The sequence below is a fragment of the Meleagris gallopavo genome, chromosome 2 (genome assembly GCF_905368555.1).
Source record: "Meleagris gallopavo chromosome 2, MGAL_WU_HG_1.1, whole genome shotgun sequence".
NCBI classification, from domain to species: Eukaryota; Metazoa; Chordata; class Aves; order Galliformes; family Phasianidae; genus Meleagris; species Meleagris gallopavo.
The window spans coordinates 57,599,636-57,615,338 of NC_139405.1; the positions used below are offsets into that span (position 1 = coordinate 57,599,636).

Consider the following 15,703-nt stretch of genomic DNA (forward strand, 5'->3'; position numbering starts at 1 on the left):
CTACAAGTCAAATTCAGTGCTCTTGAGAGCTCTGACCTACTGTACACATTAAGCATACCAGTATTTTTCCCCTCTGCCCTATGCCAATATCTGAATATTTCTACAGTCTACTATGTAAATCAAAGGGAAATTGAAAACAAACTTTAGCATATTTCATCAAATCATTATACCAATATTAGCACAAATCTTTTAAGTACAATGTGGCATTTGTATGACAAAGTACCTTCTTACTGTGAAGAGTGAGATCTACTCCCCAAAATCTTAACTCTCACACACAAAACATGACATGACTAAAAACTGGGCAATTCATAATCTTTAACACTTACTCAGCAGCCCTCCTTATTCCAAATTTCTCATCGTGTGTAACAAAAAACTTGCTCATCTTGTAGCATAGACTTTACATTTTAGTAACTGTGAAAAAAGGTGAGCACAACAGCAGCATAATTTGATGACAATCTCTATAGGCCACAAAACTCATTTTATAAATTTAGCTTTTGCAAAATTCATTAAGAACTATTCATTATTTTTTTCCCCAGCAAACAGCACAATTCATTCAAGACTAAGTCTCTTATCATCCTATTATATACTGTGTCACCAGTCCCCCAGACTCTGACTTTCATACGCATCAAAATCACTAATTGTACAGAATCATACAATCACCCCAGATTTATGTCAGAATGTACACGTGCCACTGGATTTAAAGGCTATAACAACATTTAAGAACTATATCCTGAAACTGTCCAAAAGATGGAAAGATGAACAGCTCTGCCAGTAACAGCTAGAACTATAAAGAAAAAAACATTTGTATATTTCTTGTAGTCATCCAGGGAGAAGGTGGGGCAAGTAATCTCAAGAAAGAAAAACCATGAATATTTGAAGCTTTTTAATATTTTTGTCTGCATGTACTGTGACGTGAAGCTGAAAGGAATCGCTTGCTCAATAATCTTTTTTACCAACCAAGAAACAATAGAGCATAATTTAATGAGGAGCAATAAAACATTTGGTGAAAATAATCCCATGGAGATTTTTTGATACAAACACCCAGCCTAGATAGTAGCACTGTATTTATGGTGGGAAATCAGAAATGATTTTTCAGGACTAATATGCCTGCTTAAAATTGTTGAAGAGTGCTTCCTCCACATATTATTCACAGTGCCCAGGGAAAACTCTCTTTTAATGCTGCAGGAGAGTCAAGCTGGATATTCTAATAAACAAGTGTTTGTAAAGTACATCTAAAAGCCAAACGCAGCAGTTCCTACTGAGTAATGGTCAGCACAGCTGTACACACACGACACTTAACTAAGGACAAAGGTCACTCATTTTTCTTTAGACTTTAGCATTGAGTGATGTGAATATGTAAAATATTCATTCAGAGACAATAACTGAAGCTTCAATGATATCTGACACTAGAATCCTACACTGTCAGAGCATGCACTCAGTTCATGTGTATGCTTTGCTTCCCAAGAAGCCTGGTGGAAAACAACACAATGTAAAGTAAGCTTCAAACTTGTATAAACCATGTAGTTCTTAAGCACATTTACTGTGATGTCAAAATATTTATGAAGGTCTGTTTGTTTTTATAGTTACTAATAATTATGGTATGTTTGCCATAAATCATCACTGATATATTTATGTATTTTTTCCTTTCTGTACTTTTTTTCCCCAAAAAAATATTTCATTATAAACTATCTTAAAACTCATTAGCTTTGCTTTGGTTAAAAAGAATACCTGGAGGGTAACGTATGCTTTATTTCATCCTGTAGATTCCAGATTATTGCATTATCAACTAATTATGGGACTAAAGAAATGAAAGGAGTTGTTATTAAAAAAAATGAATTGGTTTCACAACTAATGGAGATACATGCATAAAAATTGGCTAGAGACTTCAGTGAAATGGAACAGATGTCATTCTTCTGCACTGGATCATATTCTTGTTTCCATAGTTCTAGCTGCATTTTTTTTTTTTTTTTTAGCACTCTCACTAAGGTGAGACTGAGCCTGGGCTTATGACTTTGTTGTTGCTGGGAAGACGTTTGTAACCTCGAACATTTACATTATTTTAAAACAGAATGATTCATGTGCTAGAAATGCCAAGTACAAATGCTAAATGCGGGATTACAAGTCCATTTCACAGGCATAGAATACAGGTAAAAATAACATTTCCTCACTACTCATCACTCCTAAAGCTCACAGATCAGTATTTTATATGTCCAAGCTTTATCATCAGCTGAAACCAGTAGAGTGCCAGCTACTCCAGCAAGATGCAGGACTGCTTCCCCACCACCTCAGAAATTTTTGGCCTTCCCCTCTACTGGCATCAAATCCTCACAAAAGGAGCAAAACTAGCAAATTAAACTGCCAGAAAGCCAACCTCCTCCCCCTCTCCAAAAGTAACAAAAAAAAAAAACCCACAAAAAACAAGACTATGTTACAGAATCAAGGTATTGATCTAGTTCAAGTACCTAGTGCCATACCAAGAGAGATAGGTAGTCTGTTTAGAAAGAGATAAAGGAAAAATCATAACCATGAAACTGCATTACTGTCATCTGAACAGGCTATGCTTCTGTTCACTCTTCTCTCCTTAGACAAACTTTTTGAGAAGATGGACAAAACAGACTGACATTTGTTGGTGAGATATCAAAACTTGATCAATTTTCATTTCCATTAAATTACATTTTGGCCTGGGGATATTTAAAGCACATAACTGTAGTGAAAGAGAAAATAACTGAAAACCTATGCAAAATCTTTGGATATATATACACAAATTCAACACAGAAACAAGAACTGAAGCTTAATTTTCCTAATCTGGAAAGAGTATATTTCCAGTTTGAAACCACTGTCCTGTCTCCATTTTCCCTGTAACCTCCATTTATATAAAAAAGAAAATTAATTTTGTTTATTCCTTTAGCTATTCTGATACTTGATATCAGAAATTCCCAATAGAAAGTTAGCTATAACTCCCTTGTACATCCCAGAAAATATATTTGATCTTCCACAGCAGAAAACAAAGATCTCCTAGTGATACACATTTTCCCCTTACCATTGCATATAGGATGCATACACAATGTATAAAGGTTCCTTTAACCTGGCTGTACTGAAGTAAATGGCCAGATTCCTCAGCCACTAATTTTTGTAGGCTTAGTTAAAATAAACTTTTCATATATATTAAAAGATCTGGTTAATGTTTTGCATCAAGGGAAGTGAAATTCCTTATCATCCAGTGTGCCTTGCATTTCACTGTGGCTGCAAGAATGACTGCTCACTAAAGGATGAGTTCAATAGGTTCTAATTGTGAGATTCGACTGCATAGAATTCTAAACAAAGCATTTCAGTAGTTTTTTTGCCAGTCTGGAAGGATGTGGTTCCAGAACTCAAAACCATGCCCCAACTTTTAAGCAGTCAAGACTTAAACTTTTTTATTTCTTCTTCAATAATAGTGAAAGAAGACAACATTACTTTTGAGACTACTCAAGTACTCCAAGCCAATCCCTCTTAAAGCCATCTTTTTGTAACCCTCTGCAGTAAAATACCAGAAAGGAGAGGAAGAGAGCTAAAAGTGAGCACAGAAATGATGATGGAAATAAGAATTGGATTACTCATGTAATCTTTCATTAGAAACATACGTTACTTAAAGACTTTAGGAATAGGTAGCCTTCATCTCGTCACGCATCTGGGCAATCTCTTCATCACAGTTTTGCAAGAAAGCACTTGTCATATTTGCCTCAATTTATCCTTGCACGTGATCTCTGCTGCTGTGTGACAGTGGTGAACTCTGAAACAGAGCTGCATTCCCCCAAGAAATCTGGCTCATGTCTTGCATCAAGGGAACTGACAGGTGAAAATAACATTTCCTTTGAACAGCTATCAACACAGCAGTTATACTGGCAAAGTTAAGGAGCAGGTGAAAAGCAAGGTTCCACAGCAACATTTCTTCACAGAAGCTTTCTCCTCTCTCATACTTCTCTCTTCCCCGATGCAGGTTAGCAGTATTACATGGGGGAATTTGGTGCATGTAGCATCTGATAGACTGAACATAAAATCTGGACTCTGTTCAGACAGAATTTACAGTGGTATATCTGAGCTAAAGAGCTAGTGTGGATAAGCAGCATGCTTTTGAGGTCTATCTCCCAGACGCCCCCATTTAGTAAGCTTTGATCAACATTATAAATATATCTTGTTGCTCTCACAAACAGTATTCTTTTCAGGAAAAAAAAAAAAAAAAGCTTAGAAACTGTTGGTTTAACTGTTTAACTTTAGGTGCTAATAGACATTCAGATCATGATTCAAGTGAGCTCAATCCTTACCAGCAAATGAAAACAAGTCCTCCCTGAAATCTGCTTCCCTCTTTCTCCATAAGACACTATTTGCTAACCAAAGAACAATTGAAGCATCAATGTCTATATTTTTCTCTCAGTTGTATCAAGTTACATGCAAATGTTCCTGTTATAAGTCAACATTTTGTAGTGTGTATGGTGGTTCTCAGCATAGCAGTACATGCATAAATACATTGTGTACTTAACACAACCAAAAATTCAATATCTCAAAGAAATTAAAAAAAATAAATCAAGAATTTTGAAACTGTATCAAAGTGTTGGATTACAGGATGTGTCATACATGTGATATCCATAATTTATCTATGAAATATTACTCTTGAGTAATCATAATGCTACTCTTGACTTCTAACCTGTCATTCTTCTGTACAAAGTCAAATCTCTACTCATCTTGTCACAGTTTCCTGGTCCTATCACTTCTGTCTTTTGCTACAGAACTTAGCTGTACAATTCTGAAGATAGAAAGCACAAGCAAACTCTCAGTTCGGCAATTCTTTTCCTTGGCATTATCCTCATTAAGGATAGGTGATACATACACAGATATACTGATAAGCATGTATTTCCACTCATGAACATTAAAGTAAATCAAATAAATTATTCAAAAATCAAATCTTCCATGAAAACTATAGTTGAACAAGACAGAATTACAGAATGGAGCTCAACATTAGAAGAATAGTGCTGTCTGCTTTTCATAAATGCTTCTCAAAACGCTTCTGACTGGGTCGAGCATTCTTCTCTTTCTTCCAGTTATTCAGTTCTACGTATAATTTCAGACATGTCACTTTACAAAATGTAACATACTACTCCAAACTTATATTCTAAAAATGACTGGAAAGGGCAAGTGGGAGTTCAGTGATTTCTACACAGAAGCAGAGTGCACCTTGTTAGAATCCTTGCTCTCTTCATGTGAAATAGAGCACTTTTTACAGAGAGCGCAACTATACAGCGATTCTTGCTCTTACACCTGATCTGATGAGGCTCTGAAGAACATCAACTACTTTCTTCTTCTTTAGAAAGATATGTTTGGAAAGGATTTCCTGGTCTCTGTGTTCTTCCACTATCTCAGTCAATTAAAACATACATACTACTTCCATCAGTTACAACGAGAGAATTAAGTTCGACCACAATTCCCCACAATATCAGGGAATTAGTTAGTGAAAGTGCTCTGTCGTTCGTAGAAGTCGAACAGATGGGCTTGACCACATCAACTCAAACTGGCAACTGGTTTTCCTCAATCTTCCTCTAAAGATTGAATTTACTGAAATCATGAAACTGAGGATTTCAGGCAGTACGAACACACAGAATACCTTCTTCCTGGAATCATTTCTCTTTTGTTACATATCTTTCCCGTATTTTTTGAAAGAGCATAGCTTTTCAAAAGGAGCATACTTAAAAAGAAAGCTCACTTTCTGTCCTGTGAACATTGCATTCACCAAACCTGAGTTAGTTTGGTTGCACACAAACCCGTCACTCAAAGCCAAACCCAGAGACCCTACAAAGATCACTATCAACACGTTTACCCTTTACTGCTTTTCCATATGATGAGGTAACAAAGCAGCTACACGTGGTTCAAGAATGATCAAAATGGACCTCAAAGCCTTGGGATGTCTGCTGAAGGAATCAAGGGCACAGATCATCTTTACATCTGCTTCCTGTAAGGTCACTGAAAGAAGTGAAAAGATCCAATCTATAAACACTTGGCTTTGTGACTAATGACACCACCACACTTTGACTGTTTTTTTGTTTTATTTTTGTTTTTGTTTTTTTTTGACAATGAAGTGACCTACATGGCACAGGGCTTGCAGTCACCAGACAGATTTCACCTCTCTTACAGGGGGATGAGGGTCTGTGGGAAAAAGCTAGCAGTGCTCATTGGCAAGGCTTTGAATTAAATTTGAAGGGGAAGAAGGAAAGCAGTGAGCCTGCCCATAAAAGGGCACAGGATAGCACAGATAGATAAGAGGGTGCTAGAAGGGACCCTCTATCTGCTATCCTGAGATGTGCTGGCAACACTGCAGCACAGTTGAAATAACAAGCCGGGGACAACTAAGACAGTATAAGAAGGCAACAGGGAAACACAAGAGAAACACAGAATAGCTTGGATTGGAAGGGGCCCCAAGGTTCAAAGTTCCAGACCCCTCACATTTCTTAATGAAAATACTGGAAGACAAGTGAACTGCAATGTATTCTTGCTATGTTTGGGGGAACAAAGCCTCTGTTTTCTGTTCACGTAAGGTCTAAGTAAACATATCTGCCTAACTACATGGGCTATGTTCACAAAGTGATTGCCAGACAGTAGGGTCTTATCTTACCTTTTTGATCAACCCAGGAATCTCAACACTGTTCCTTCCATATTTCAGCCAATACAATGGAATGGATTTATGAGAAAGCATCAGTATTAGCCCTGGAAGAGGACCACCAAGCTTTCTTGGAACAATAAGCAAGAGAGCAAGGGGGGTGGGGGGGGAATAATGAATGCAGGCTCATATTTAAGCGTTGTCCCACTTAAGAACAACCACACACAATAAAACAAAGCCACAAAAGAGTGCAGTATTCTCAGATTGCTTCCATACAACATACAAAAAAGCTTTTTAATACATTAGAACATTTTGTACTTTTTCTTCAACATGCCACTGATGCTGTAGTTGCAAGTTTTGAGTATACTAGAAAGTAACTAAATTTTAGGATGTGCAGACTTCTATACTTATTAAAACCATCTAGATATTAACACAGCAAGAATAAAACAAGAAGCAAAAAAAAAACACAAGTAAACAGTTTTGTTCATGCAGTTCAACAGATCTGGCCTAAATAACCACACAAGAACAACTGCAGTGACAAAAAAAAAAAATACAAAGATACTAATATAGTTCTAATGATAGAGCTACTTGTATATTAATAGATCAAAGCCTACAGGAGGCCCAAACTCTTTCTATATGGAAAAAAAATTAACTCTAAAGTTTGAAGGACATTTTAAACATAAGCTTCTGTAAATTGGCAAGTTAAGATCAAGCTTCCATTTAAAAGTTTAGTTCTACTGACTGAAACAGAAGAGAGCATTAAATACTTTTATGGATACAAGGCCAAGAACACATATGTAGGATTTCTCTTTTCACAATAACAAGTGCTCCAAAGCAAGAATGCAAATAATTCTTTAAAGATTCAAAGAAAGTAGTAAAGAGACCTTCAAATGCTTCCTTGCCACAGATTCAAAGTTCTCAAGAAAACTTTTACCATCAGATCATTTGGATGACTGTTTTCAAGAAATAAAAGGCAAAACTAGAAATTTAAGCTACTATGCTCTTCATTACATGTTGCTGAAGTTCTGAGTTCCAGACTAAGTTAAGACTATCACCTCCTGCAACAAAATTTTGTCTGCATGCCCACAAATGTCTCTGTACAACACCTTAGATTTAATTTTCCTATTAAGCCATGCTTTAATTCAAGCCTCTCTAGTAATCAGCTATTATTCTCTTTGAAACTGGTAAACTACTATAGATAAACCAAATCAAAAAACTGATCTCAGTGAACAGATCACAGAGGAAGGGACAGCTGGAAAGGGCCTCCACTTTTCTCTAAAAACCTGGAAAACAGAGTATGCTTTCAGTTAAAGTTACAGACAAATATGAGTCAGTCACAGAGCAGAGAAGAATCTAAGCGGGGAAAAAAAAAAAAAAAAAAAAAAAAAAGAGTACATAGTTTGTTATCTAGCCAGTTGAATACAAAATGGACGAGTTTAATAACATGGGGATTGACAGATAACTGTTCTGTATTTATTTTGCATAATGAAAAAGTTATTTTGCTTCATCCCTCAAACCCACTTTATAAATCCCTGGAATTTATATAGCATTTTTATAAGTATCAAATAACTTCATTCTGAGGGTTATAGATGTCAAGTAAGGGTTCAGTGATAAAAGGTAATTTAAAGACCTCTTAAACTCCTCCCCTTTACTCTCCAAACTGTCCCTTAAAATACCCCACCATATGCACATATATTCTTGGTACAGCTAAAGTACTGTTGAGTGCATAGCACTATATTAATCTGTGTTACTTAAACAATAAGCAACACTAGTCAAAACTAAATTGTGCCCACGAATATTCCTCTGAATATTCCGCCCTTCTTTTGATTCACTTTATAGGGCCAAACTAGATGTCACGCTGAAAGTGAGAAAGCTATATTTAAAATATTTTTAAATATGACTTCCAAAAATACACATTACCATATAAATGACAAAGCACTATAGGAGAAGCCAAGAGTGTTTTCATAACATCAAAGCAACACAGAGCAAAGAAGAAAGTAAAAACAGGTGAGCTTCTGTGCAAAAAGAAATTGCTTGCGGAAATAAGCAAACAGAATAAGTCTACCTGTTGGAGATCCAGTGTAATAGTCACGTAATGATATTCGATTCCATTCTGGATACTAGGGCTTTGCCACCAAGTGTTCTTGCCATCAATTGCATTTGTTATTGGATGTCGTTCTGTTAGAGCAACAGAAATGTGTCAATATATCTAAGAATGATCAAAAGATTTAAATGGTTTTAGACCTAAATTCTAGATTAAAATTACGATCACAGAACAAATGAGAGAGCACATCAAAATAAAACAGGAAACTACTTTTTCTCTTGGAGCACAGCTCTATGGTTATTACTGCAATGCTAATCTAACATTAGTTCTTTGATCTTGCTTAACAAAGACTTCTTAAATACAATTAGAAGTTCTCCTGATTCTGTAGGAAATCTAAGTTTCTAAATCACGTGGTGTGATCACTTTACACACTTAAGTACTGCTAAGTCTCTAATGCTGTAACAAATCAGAATCTTGATATGCATTGTGCAGAGAAAGCAGAAATTAGAGTAATTATGGCAGTTATATTTCTAAGCACACGTGGCAGTAATTTAGAAATCGTAACTTATGATCATATCATCTTACATAATATATTTCTCAATTGGAAAATTGTCTTACTCATCATATATGTCTACAAAGATTTATAAACATTCATATCACAATCCAAGATGCATTTTTTCATGTCCCCATACTGTGCTGCAGTGTCCCAAATAAATCTTGAGTAATTTGGCCATAAATTTATTTACAGAAGAGAATTAGTCTTAGACTTCCAGATTTTCTAAGTTACTGAAGTCGTCTTATAAAGTATTTTGATGTTACTTAGGCTGAGAAAAATACCACACTGGTCTGGGTTTTATGTCCAAATCATGATTCTCATCTGTATGGACTGGAGAATATCAAAGCCTCAAGAAAAGAACCTGAAGTATTTTGAACTCCTTAATTATGTAGAGCAAGCCTATACATCATGGTTAAAAATAACCCAAAGATAATAAAATACAACAGTGTATAAAACTGGAATATGCTTCATTATTAGCTCATCCAAGGATTCCAAAGAACTTATTCATGAACTGATTAATTTACTTGTTATTTTAATTAATATTTAAATCAACCACTCAGATTGATAGTCTTTGTGTCTCTGTTTTCTTGCTACATCAGCCACCTGTGGAGGACAGGAACCCTATCTCATGAAGGAAAGCTAGAATACCTGAACAAGTTTAAAGATATAATTAAAGGGCTTTGAAGTGAAAGCATAAGGCTGCAAAATTGGAAATGTAAAAAAATATATATATAATTTAAAAACCAAATTATTCAATGGCATCAGTGAGCACCAACCCTTTAAAGTTACAATCCTTGTGTTACAAGTGGTGTTAATAGCATTTTTTATTGTAAAGAAAAAAATACCCATGATTTAGATTTTGTCAATTCTTACAGCTCTGATCATATTCACAAACCTTAGCTTTAAATGAGAACTAGCAAAATCCATCTGTAAATCAAACTCAGTGAATCTGAGTGGTTGTGACAAACTGTCCAATTGGAAATTTTGATGCAAGTCTCTTCAGGAGAAATTGATAATAAAGATAAGTCATGAGAAAGACAGTTGTGAAATGACAAATAATTAACTGTAATTATCATTATGAAAGTTTAACCATAATTAATTTGAAAACACTGATTAATTGCTAGCACATTTTATTTATTTTAAAAGGAAGGGAAAACACCACAGTATTTTCAAAATGAACTGGACTGCAAATGCAGTTCAAGAACTAGCCTCTCTGGTGGATGACAAAGGGAGGGAATTTAGAATGAGCCCAAACTCTATTCTTTAATTTAAGCTCACATGCGATTAACCAGGGAATTTGTGTTCATTTCCTCGAACAGTAATTAAGGGGAGACACTCCAGACTTGCACGTCCCAGGGAGATCATTTAAAGTCTGGTTATATTACGTGGTTCTCCTATTAGCAAGCTATCTCTGTTTAAATAAAGCACTTCCTTCTGCCAAATGAACATTTAAAAACCTTAAAATGAGATGATGTTGGCAGCAAAAAAGAGTCTCTCAGAATTCAGGCAGACTCAAGTTTAGAAGAAGGTATGAATGAGGAGAATCACATTATTCAAATGGGGTATGAATGATGTGCATGCACATCCAAATGCACTTCCATAAAGAGAAAAGGACAGAATCTATTGCATGGTGCTTCTACCAGCTAAAATGCTACCAAAACACCATAAATCTACCAAGTGACACCCACTGCTATGATATAATGTCATTTGAATGCAATTAAATCGTCTGATCTTTCCAGAGAAGGCAGCATTTACTACAATTGAAGACGACAAAATTTGAACAAAAATTCTGTGGGAAAAGAGTATGCTGCAACATAACTGTATTCAGACAAAAGTAGTTGTCTATGCTGGAACAATTGTAATTAGCTTTGCAAATACAAGATGGGAAGCAAATAGATAAGTAACCATTTAGCAGGAGAGTATTTAGAGACAACAGTGGCCAACTAGCTAAATGTCTCTCAATGGTATCAAACTATTAAAATGGTGACATATCTAAGATTACAAATTGGAATATCATCTGCTTATTTGGAAGAAAATCTGAATCGCTCTGCAGTGCTGATAAAAGCTCAGGTAAATTTTAAGATGAAAACATCAAGAGAACTACAAGAACTGCAGCTTGCTTAGTTCTAGATAACACAATCAAAGTGGAGGAAGATAGAAAAGGGATAGCTAAGTATAAAAACAAGACAGTAAAAAACTTTTGTCTTCTAGAAATAAGAGTTTTGGGAATAATCCATTCCCTTTATTGGCTGAGATACTCAGAAAAATCTGACAAAGTTAGTTCTACTGAAGTCTCACTGCAAGCCCATGTGAAATTACACTCCTATGACTTGTATGATCAAGAATGAAGTTCTCTTATTTCAAACTACCAAACTAATAATAATTAATAGCAACATGCATCTCTGGATCTGATGATAAATTTATGTGAAAAATTACTTTGATTGCTGACAGCCTTAAGAAAAAAAGCCATGATTGCACTGATCAATTTTCATATTAAAACTTAAGATAATGAAAAATTACTTGGTTTAATTGCTTATCTCCTATTTGCTGGCTCAGTGAAAGTTAATCAGCATCAAGCTAAGAAAGAAAGCTTCAAAACACAATTGAACATAAATGGAGTTGAGCCTTTCCCTTCCTCTTCTAGCTAAGATTTCAGATGTTGCAGACTGAAATTTCAAAATCAGCATGCAAGTATACAGAGGATAGTAATCTGGTTTTCATTAATAGTCAGCATACAGCAGAAGAGTTCAAAAATATTTGTAGATACTCAAAGATACTTAATTGTCCTAGGTCTGAACGCAGTGCTTCACTTAAAAGATTCAGTTAGAGTACACATAACAGATTTTGAAATACTAGTAGAAAAAACAAGCATTCTCAGCAAGAATGAGACAGTCATTTTATAGTAATTAGGCCAATGACAAACAGCTTTGTCTGCTGAGTATTTGAAACTGTTGTGAAAAAAAATTGCATTTAAAAGAAATAAATGAAAAGAGGGCACACTTACGATGTGGAAGCCTACTCCTTAGATCACAAATACGGCACTGAGGGTTCCTTGCAGGCTGTCCAGGAACATGCTCAACAAGTTTGCAGTACATTTCCCGACCCTTTTCTCCACAGGTAGCATTGGTTGTGATGAGAGCATTAGTAGCCAAGTTCAGCACTGCAGGAAACAATCCTGCAAACAAAACGAAACAAAATCATCAACAACAGCAACAAACACAAAGCCATAAAATCACAAACAAACATAACACCTGTTCTTGCATCAAATCAAAACGCTTTGTTTTCAACAACCTTGGAAGCAGTGAAGCACAAAAACTACCGGCAACTTCAGCTTTAATCCAAAACTCAGATTAAAGCAATCATATTAGTGATTTCTTTCTCACTCCCTTCTAAAATTCAAATTGGTGCCCTCTGGTTGTATCCTTGAGCAGCAGGATGCCAGAGGAGAAAAGAAAGTACAGGAACATATAAAGCACTTTCCAAATATTTTTTTCATAATCAAATAACTATCATGACTACTTACCCAATTGAACTTCAAATCATTGCAAACAAACTACTTATGAAAGCTTTCTTTCTGCTTGCATTCCCAAGAAAAAGCTTTTACCTCACAGACTACATCACTTGTGTTGCACTGTGTTACTGTTCTGCTTAAGACCTCATAGTTACCCTTACTATCAGATGAACTGAGTAATTAATGCAGCAACAGGAATAACATCTGCCGTGTACATTTTGCTTCTTGCCATCCTTTCCTCAAGAAGAGGATAATATATGCAACTTCATGTCTTTTATAGCAGTACTGTTGTTATTTTTTCCAAGTGCACATGCTGTGTCATATAATTGTCATTCAGCACAGCACTTACGCGCATCTGAGTACTCTGCTGAAGTGACTTCTGGGTGGCAATAAGCTATAAAATAATAATCCATATGAAGAACCATCATTAACGTGGCTTACTCTCACTTCCAATAAACACTAATCAAAACCATTGAGCTATAATAAAACTGATTCATGAAGACAGACTGACATGATGGTTTGAATGTATACATTAACCTTTCACATGAAATTTATCAGTTTTGCATCCTGAAAAGCATAACTTGCCATGGCTGGATGTTAAACCAAGGCAACAAAAAAATTCTCAGGAATTCTGGGATAAACTTCAGGTGTATTTGGTGACAGTTTACATTGGTCTTACAAAATACTTTCAATTTATAAACTTATTGCATTATTATAACCTTAAAATAAGGCTCCAGTAAAAACTGAATTTGCAATTACTATACACTGATAAAGCTCTCTTCATAATGACTTTTTTCTCATCCACAGATAAAGAGCATTATTCAGCAGACTCCTTCCAATACTTTAACTGCAGTCTCTAGTCTGCAATTAACCTGTATGCCATTTAATTACTAAGCTTGGGTGGTCATGGTACAGCTGTCCTCTGACATTGTGAGTTAGTGACTCACAACTCACTTTAAAACCATATTAAACCTCCTGCTTGTTGAAAGCAACCAATTAGTTACTAACCTGTGCAGTCTGTTCAGTCAATCAATAGCTTAAATTCTATTGATTTTGTACAGATTCCAGCCCAATTTCACCACATTTGAAAATCTATACAGTTGTTCTTGCATCTTTATTCAACGCAATCAGTGATATTTGCTGCCTTCTGCAACAGGGATACGTGGAAAAAACAGTGTAAGCATAAGGAGAGTAGATGAGTTAATAGCTGTGAAACCTCCTATGTTGACTTACAGCCTCATTATTCTCTTTTAGACTGCATAAAGCTAATAGCCTAAAAGCTAGTAATCACTTAGTTTTTTTTTTAACACAGTCTGGCATTTGGTTTGGAGTTGAGTAGTTTATTTCCTCAAAAGGGATCCTACTAAAAAAAAGCCAGTGATACTATATGAAGCAAACCGCAACATGTGACAGCAAGAAAATTCTTTTGAAAAAACAATGGAACAGCTGAAAAAGAACAAGCAAAAAGCCTCCATTATTCACAGAATTATAAAAATATACACATAGTATGCCTATACACAAATCATATACATGTTCTAAATTTTAATACAATTTTAATTTAAGAGGCATAGATAAAGATAGTGTACTTAAGAAGCTCATCATTTAGAACAAAAATAGACTTCCAGGCAACGTCGTTAAAGTGCAGTGCAACACAGCCACAGGTAGCACGCAACTTTTTGCATAGTCAGTATACACACAGGCACCTAAACCACTTCACTGAAGAGACTGTGCCATGTGTGTCACATTCCACTCCCTGCAGAAATTCCTCACAGGAATGAATCTGGCAGGGAGAGGTCAAGAGATGTTCAAGGTACTCCAACACCACAGCCAGCACTCAGGCTCTATACTGATGATTAATTTTAACAAGTTTAAATTCACACTTATCAACCGCCAACTTGAACTTTTTTTCAAATAGTTTCTGTTATAAAGATGAAAAAAATATTACTTATATTTGGACCTAGAGCTTTTCTTGAAGGAACTGAAGGGAAATTTTCTGCATCCGGTTGACCTTTTGGGATGCGAGACGATTCATTTTATCCTGAGTGGGAAGTGGAATTCATACTTTCTTTCCTTTAAATTAGTATTTCCTGCCGTGAGATGTCATTTTTAAACATCAAGACTCAGACAACATTTATGTAATTTTTAACTGTTGTAAAATGGACATTTATCTAAAAGGAGACCTCCTCTGCCACGTTGTTTCCTGAACTGTAAATTATTGATAGCTGGCTATTTCCAATAAACATTACTCACAATGTTTATTGTTATTTATAGATTCTTTAGATAGAAAACTCAGATCTTCTTTATCAACTAGCTTAGTTATCCTATGACCTATCCAGTGCAGGAAAGAGACCCTCTTACAACAAAGCTCAGATTGAAGTCATTGATGACATTAACCTACCTGAGGCATAATCAAAACCAGATCAGGGGGAATAGAAATTCTATTCTGCCTACTAGGGAAGGGGTATACAAAGCATACATTTGATTCCTATATCATTTTTTCCTCTGCGTCAGTTTGCATGTTTTCTTAGATGTTCATAGGAATGTAACGTATAGCGGTGAATAAAGCAAAAACTCCACCCATCAGCCTGAAAAGCGAAGCTAAGCTCTATACTAGTTCTGGAACATAGTGCTTTACATAGGCCAAAAATAAGGCTTTGTTTTTAAAGTGTACTTGATGTGCAAACTTGATGGAACGGAGAAAACAATGTTTTTCATATTGCTTTCCATCAATTAATAATGCTTCAACAAAACAGGCACGAAACTCCAGAAATGCAGAAGATTAAAACGTTTGCTGTCCTTAATTCTTAAATTAGGCTCTTTGAATTTGAAATAAAAATAGGAGTGCTTATGATGCTAATATATACTGTCTATTCAACCATAGCCACCAAGGAGTAGACAGGAAAGTTCAAAACACCTCATTTCATTTTGAGAGTTTTTCCTTAATTTTTTTTCATGACTCTAATG

General features: G+C 35.5%; 1 protein-coding gene across 5 annotated transcripts in view; it reads right to left on the reverse strand.

Annotated features, from left to right (window-relative positions):
- LAMA2 (laminin subunit alpha 2) overlaps nt 1-15,703 on the reverse strand; it is a 337,231-nt gene that overhangs the window by 252,400 nt on the left and 69,128 nt on the right. For all 5 annotated transcript variants that reach the window (XM_085217335.1, XM_085217334.1, XM_085217332.1 and 2 more), the window contains exons 2-3: nt 12,233-12,403; nt 8,694-8,806 (exon numbers count right to left, since the gene is read on the reverse strand). In XM_085217335.1, the coding sequence (XP_085073461.1) occupies nt 8,694-8,806; nt 12,233-12,403 (284 nt within the window). The remainder of the gene's footprint in view (nt 1-8,693; nt 8,807-12,232; nt 12,404-15,703) is intronic.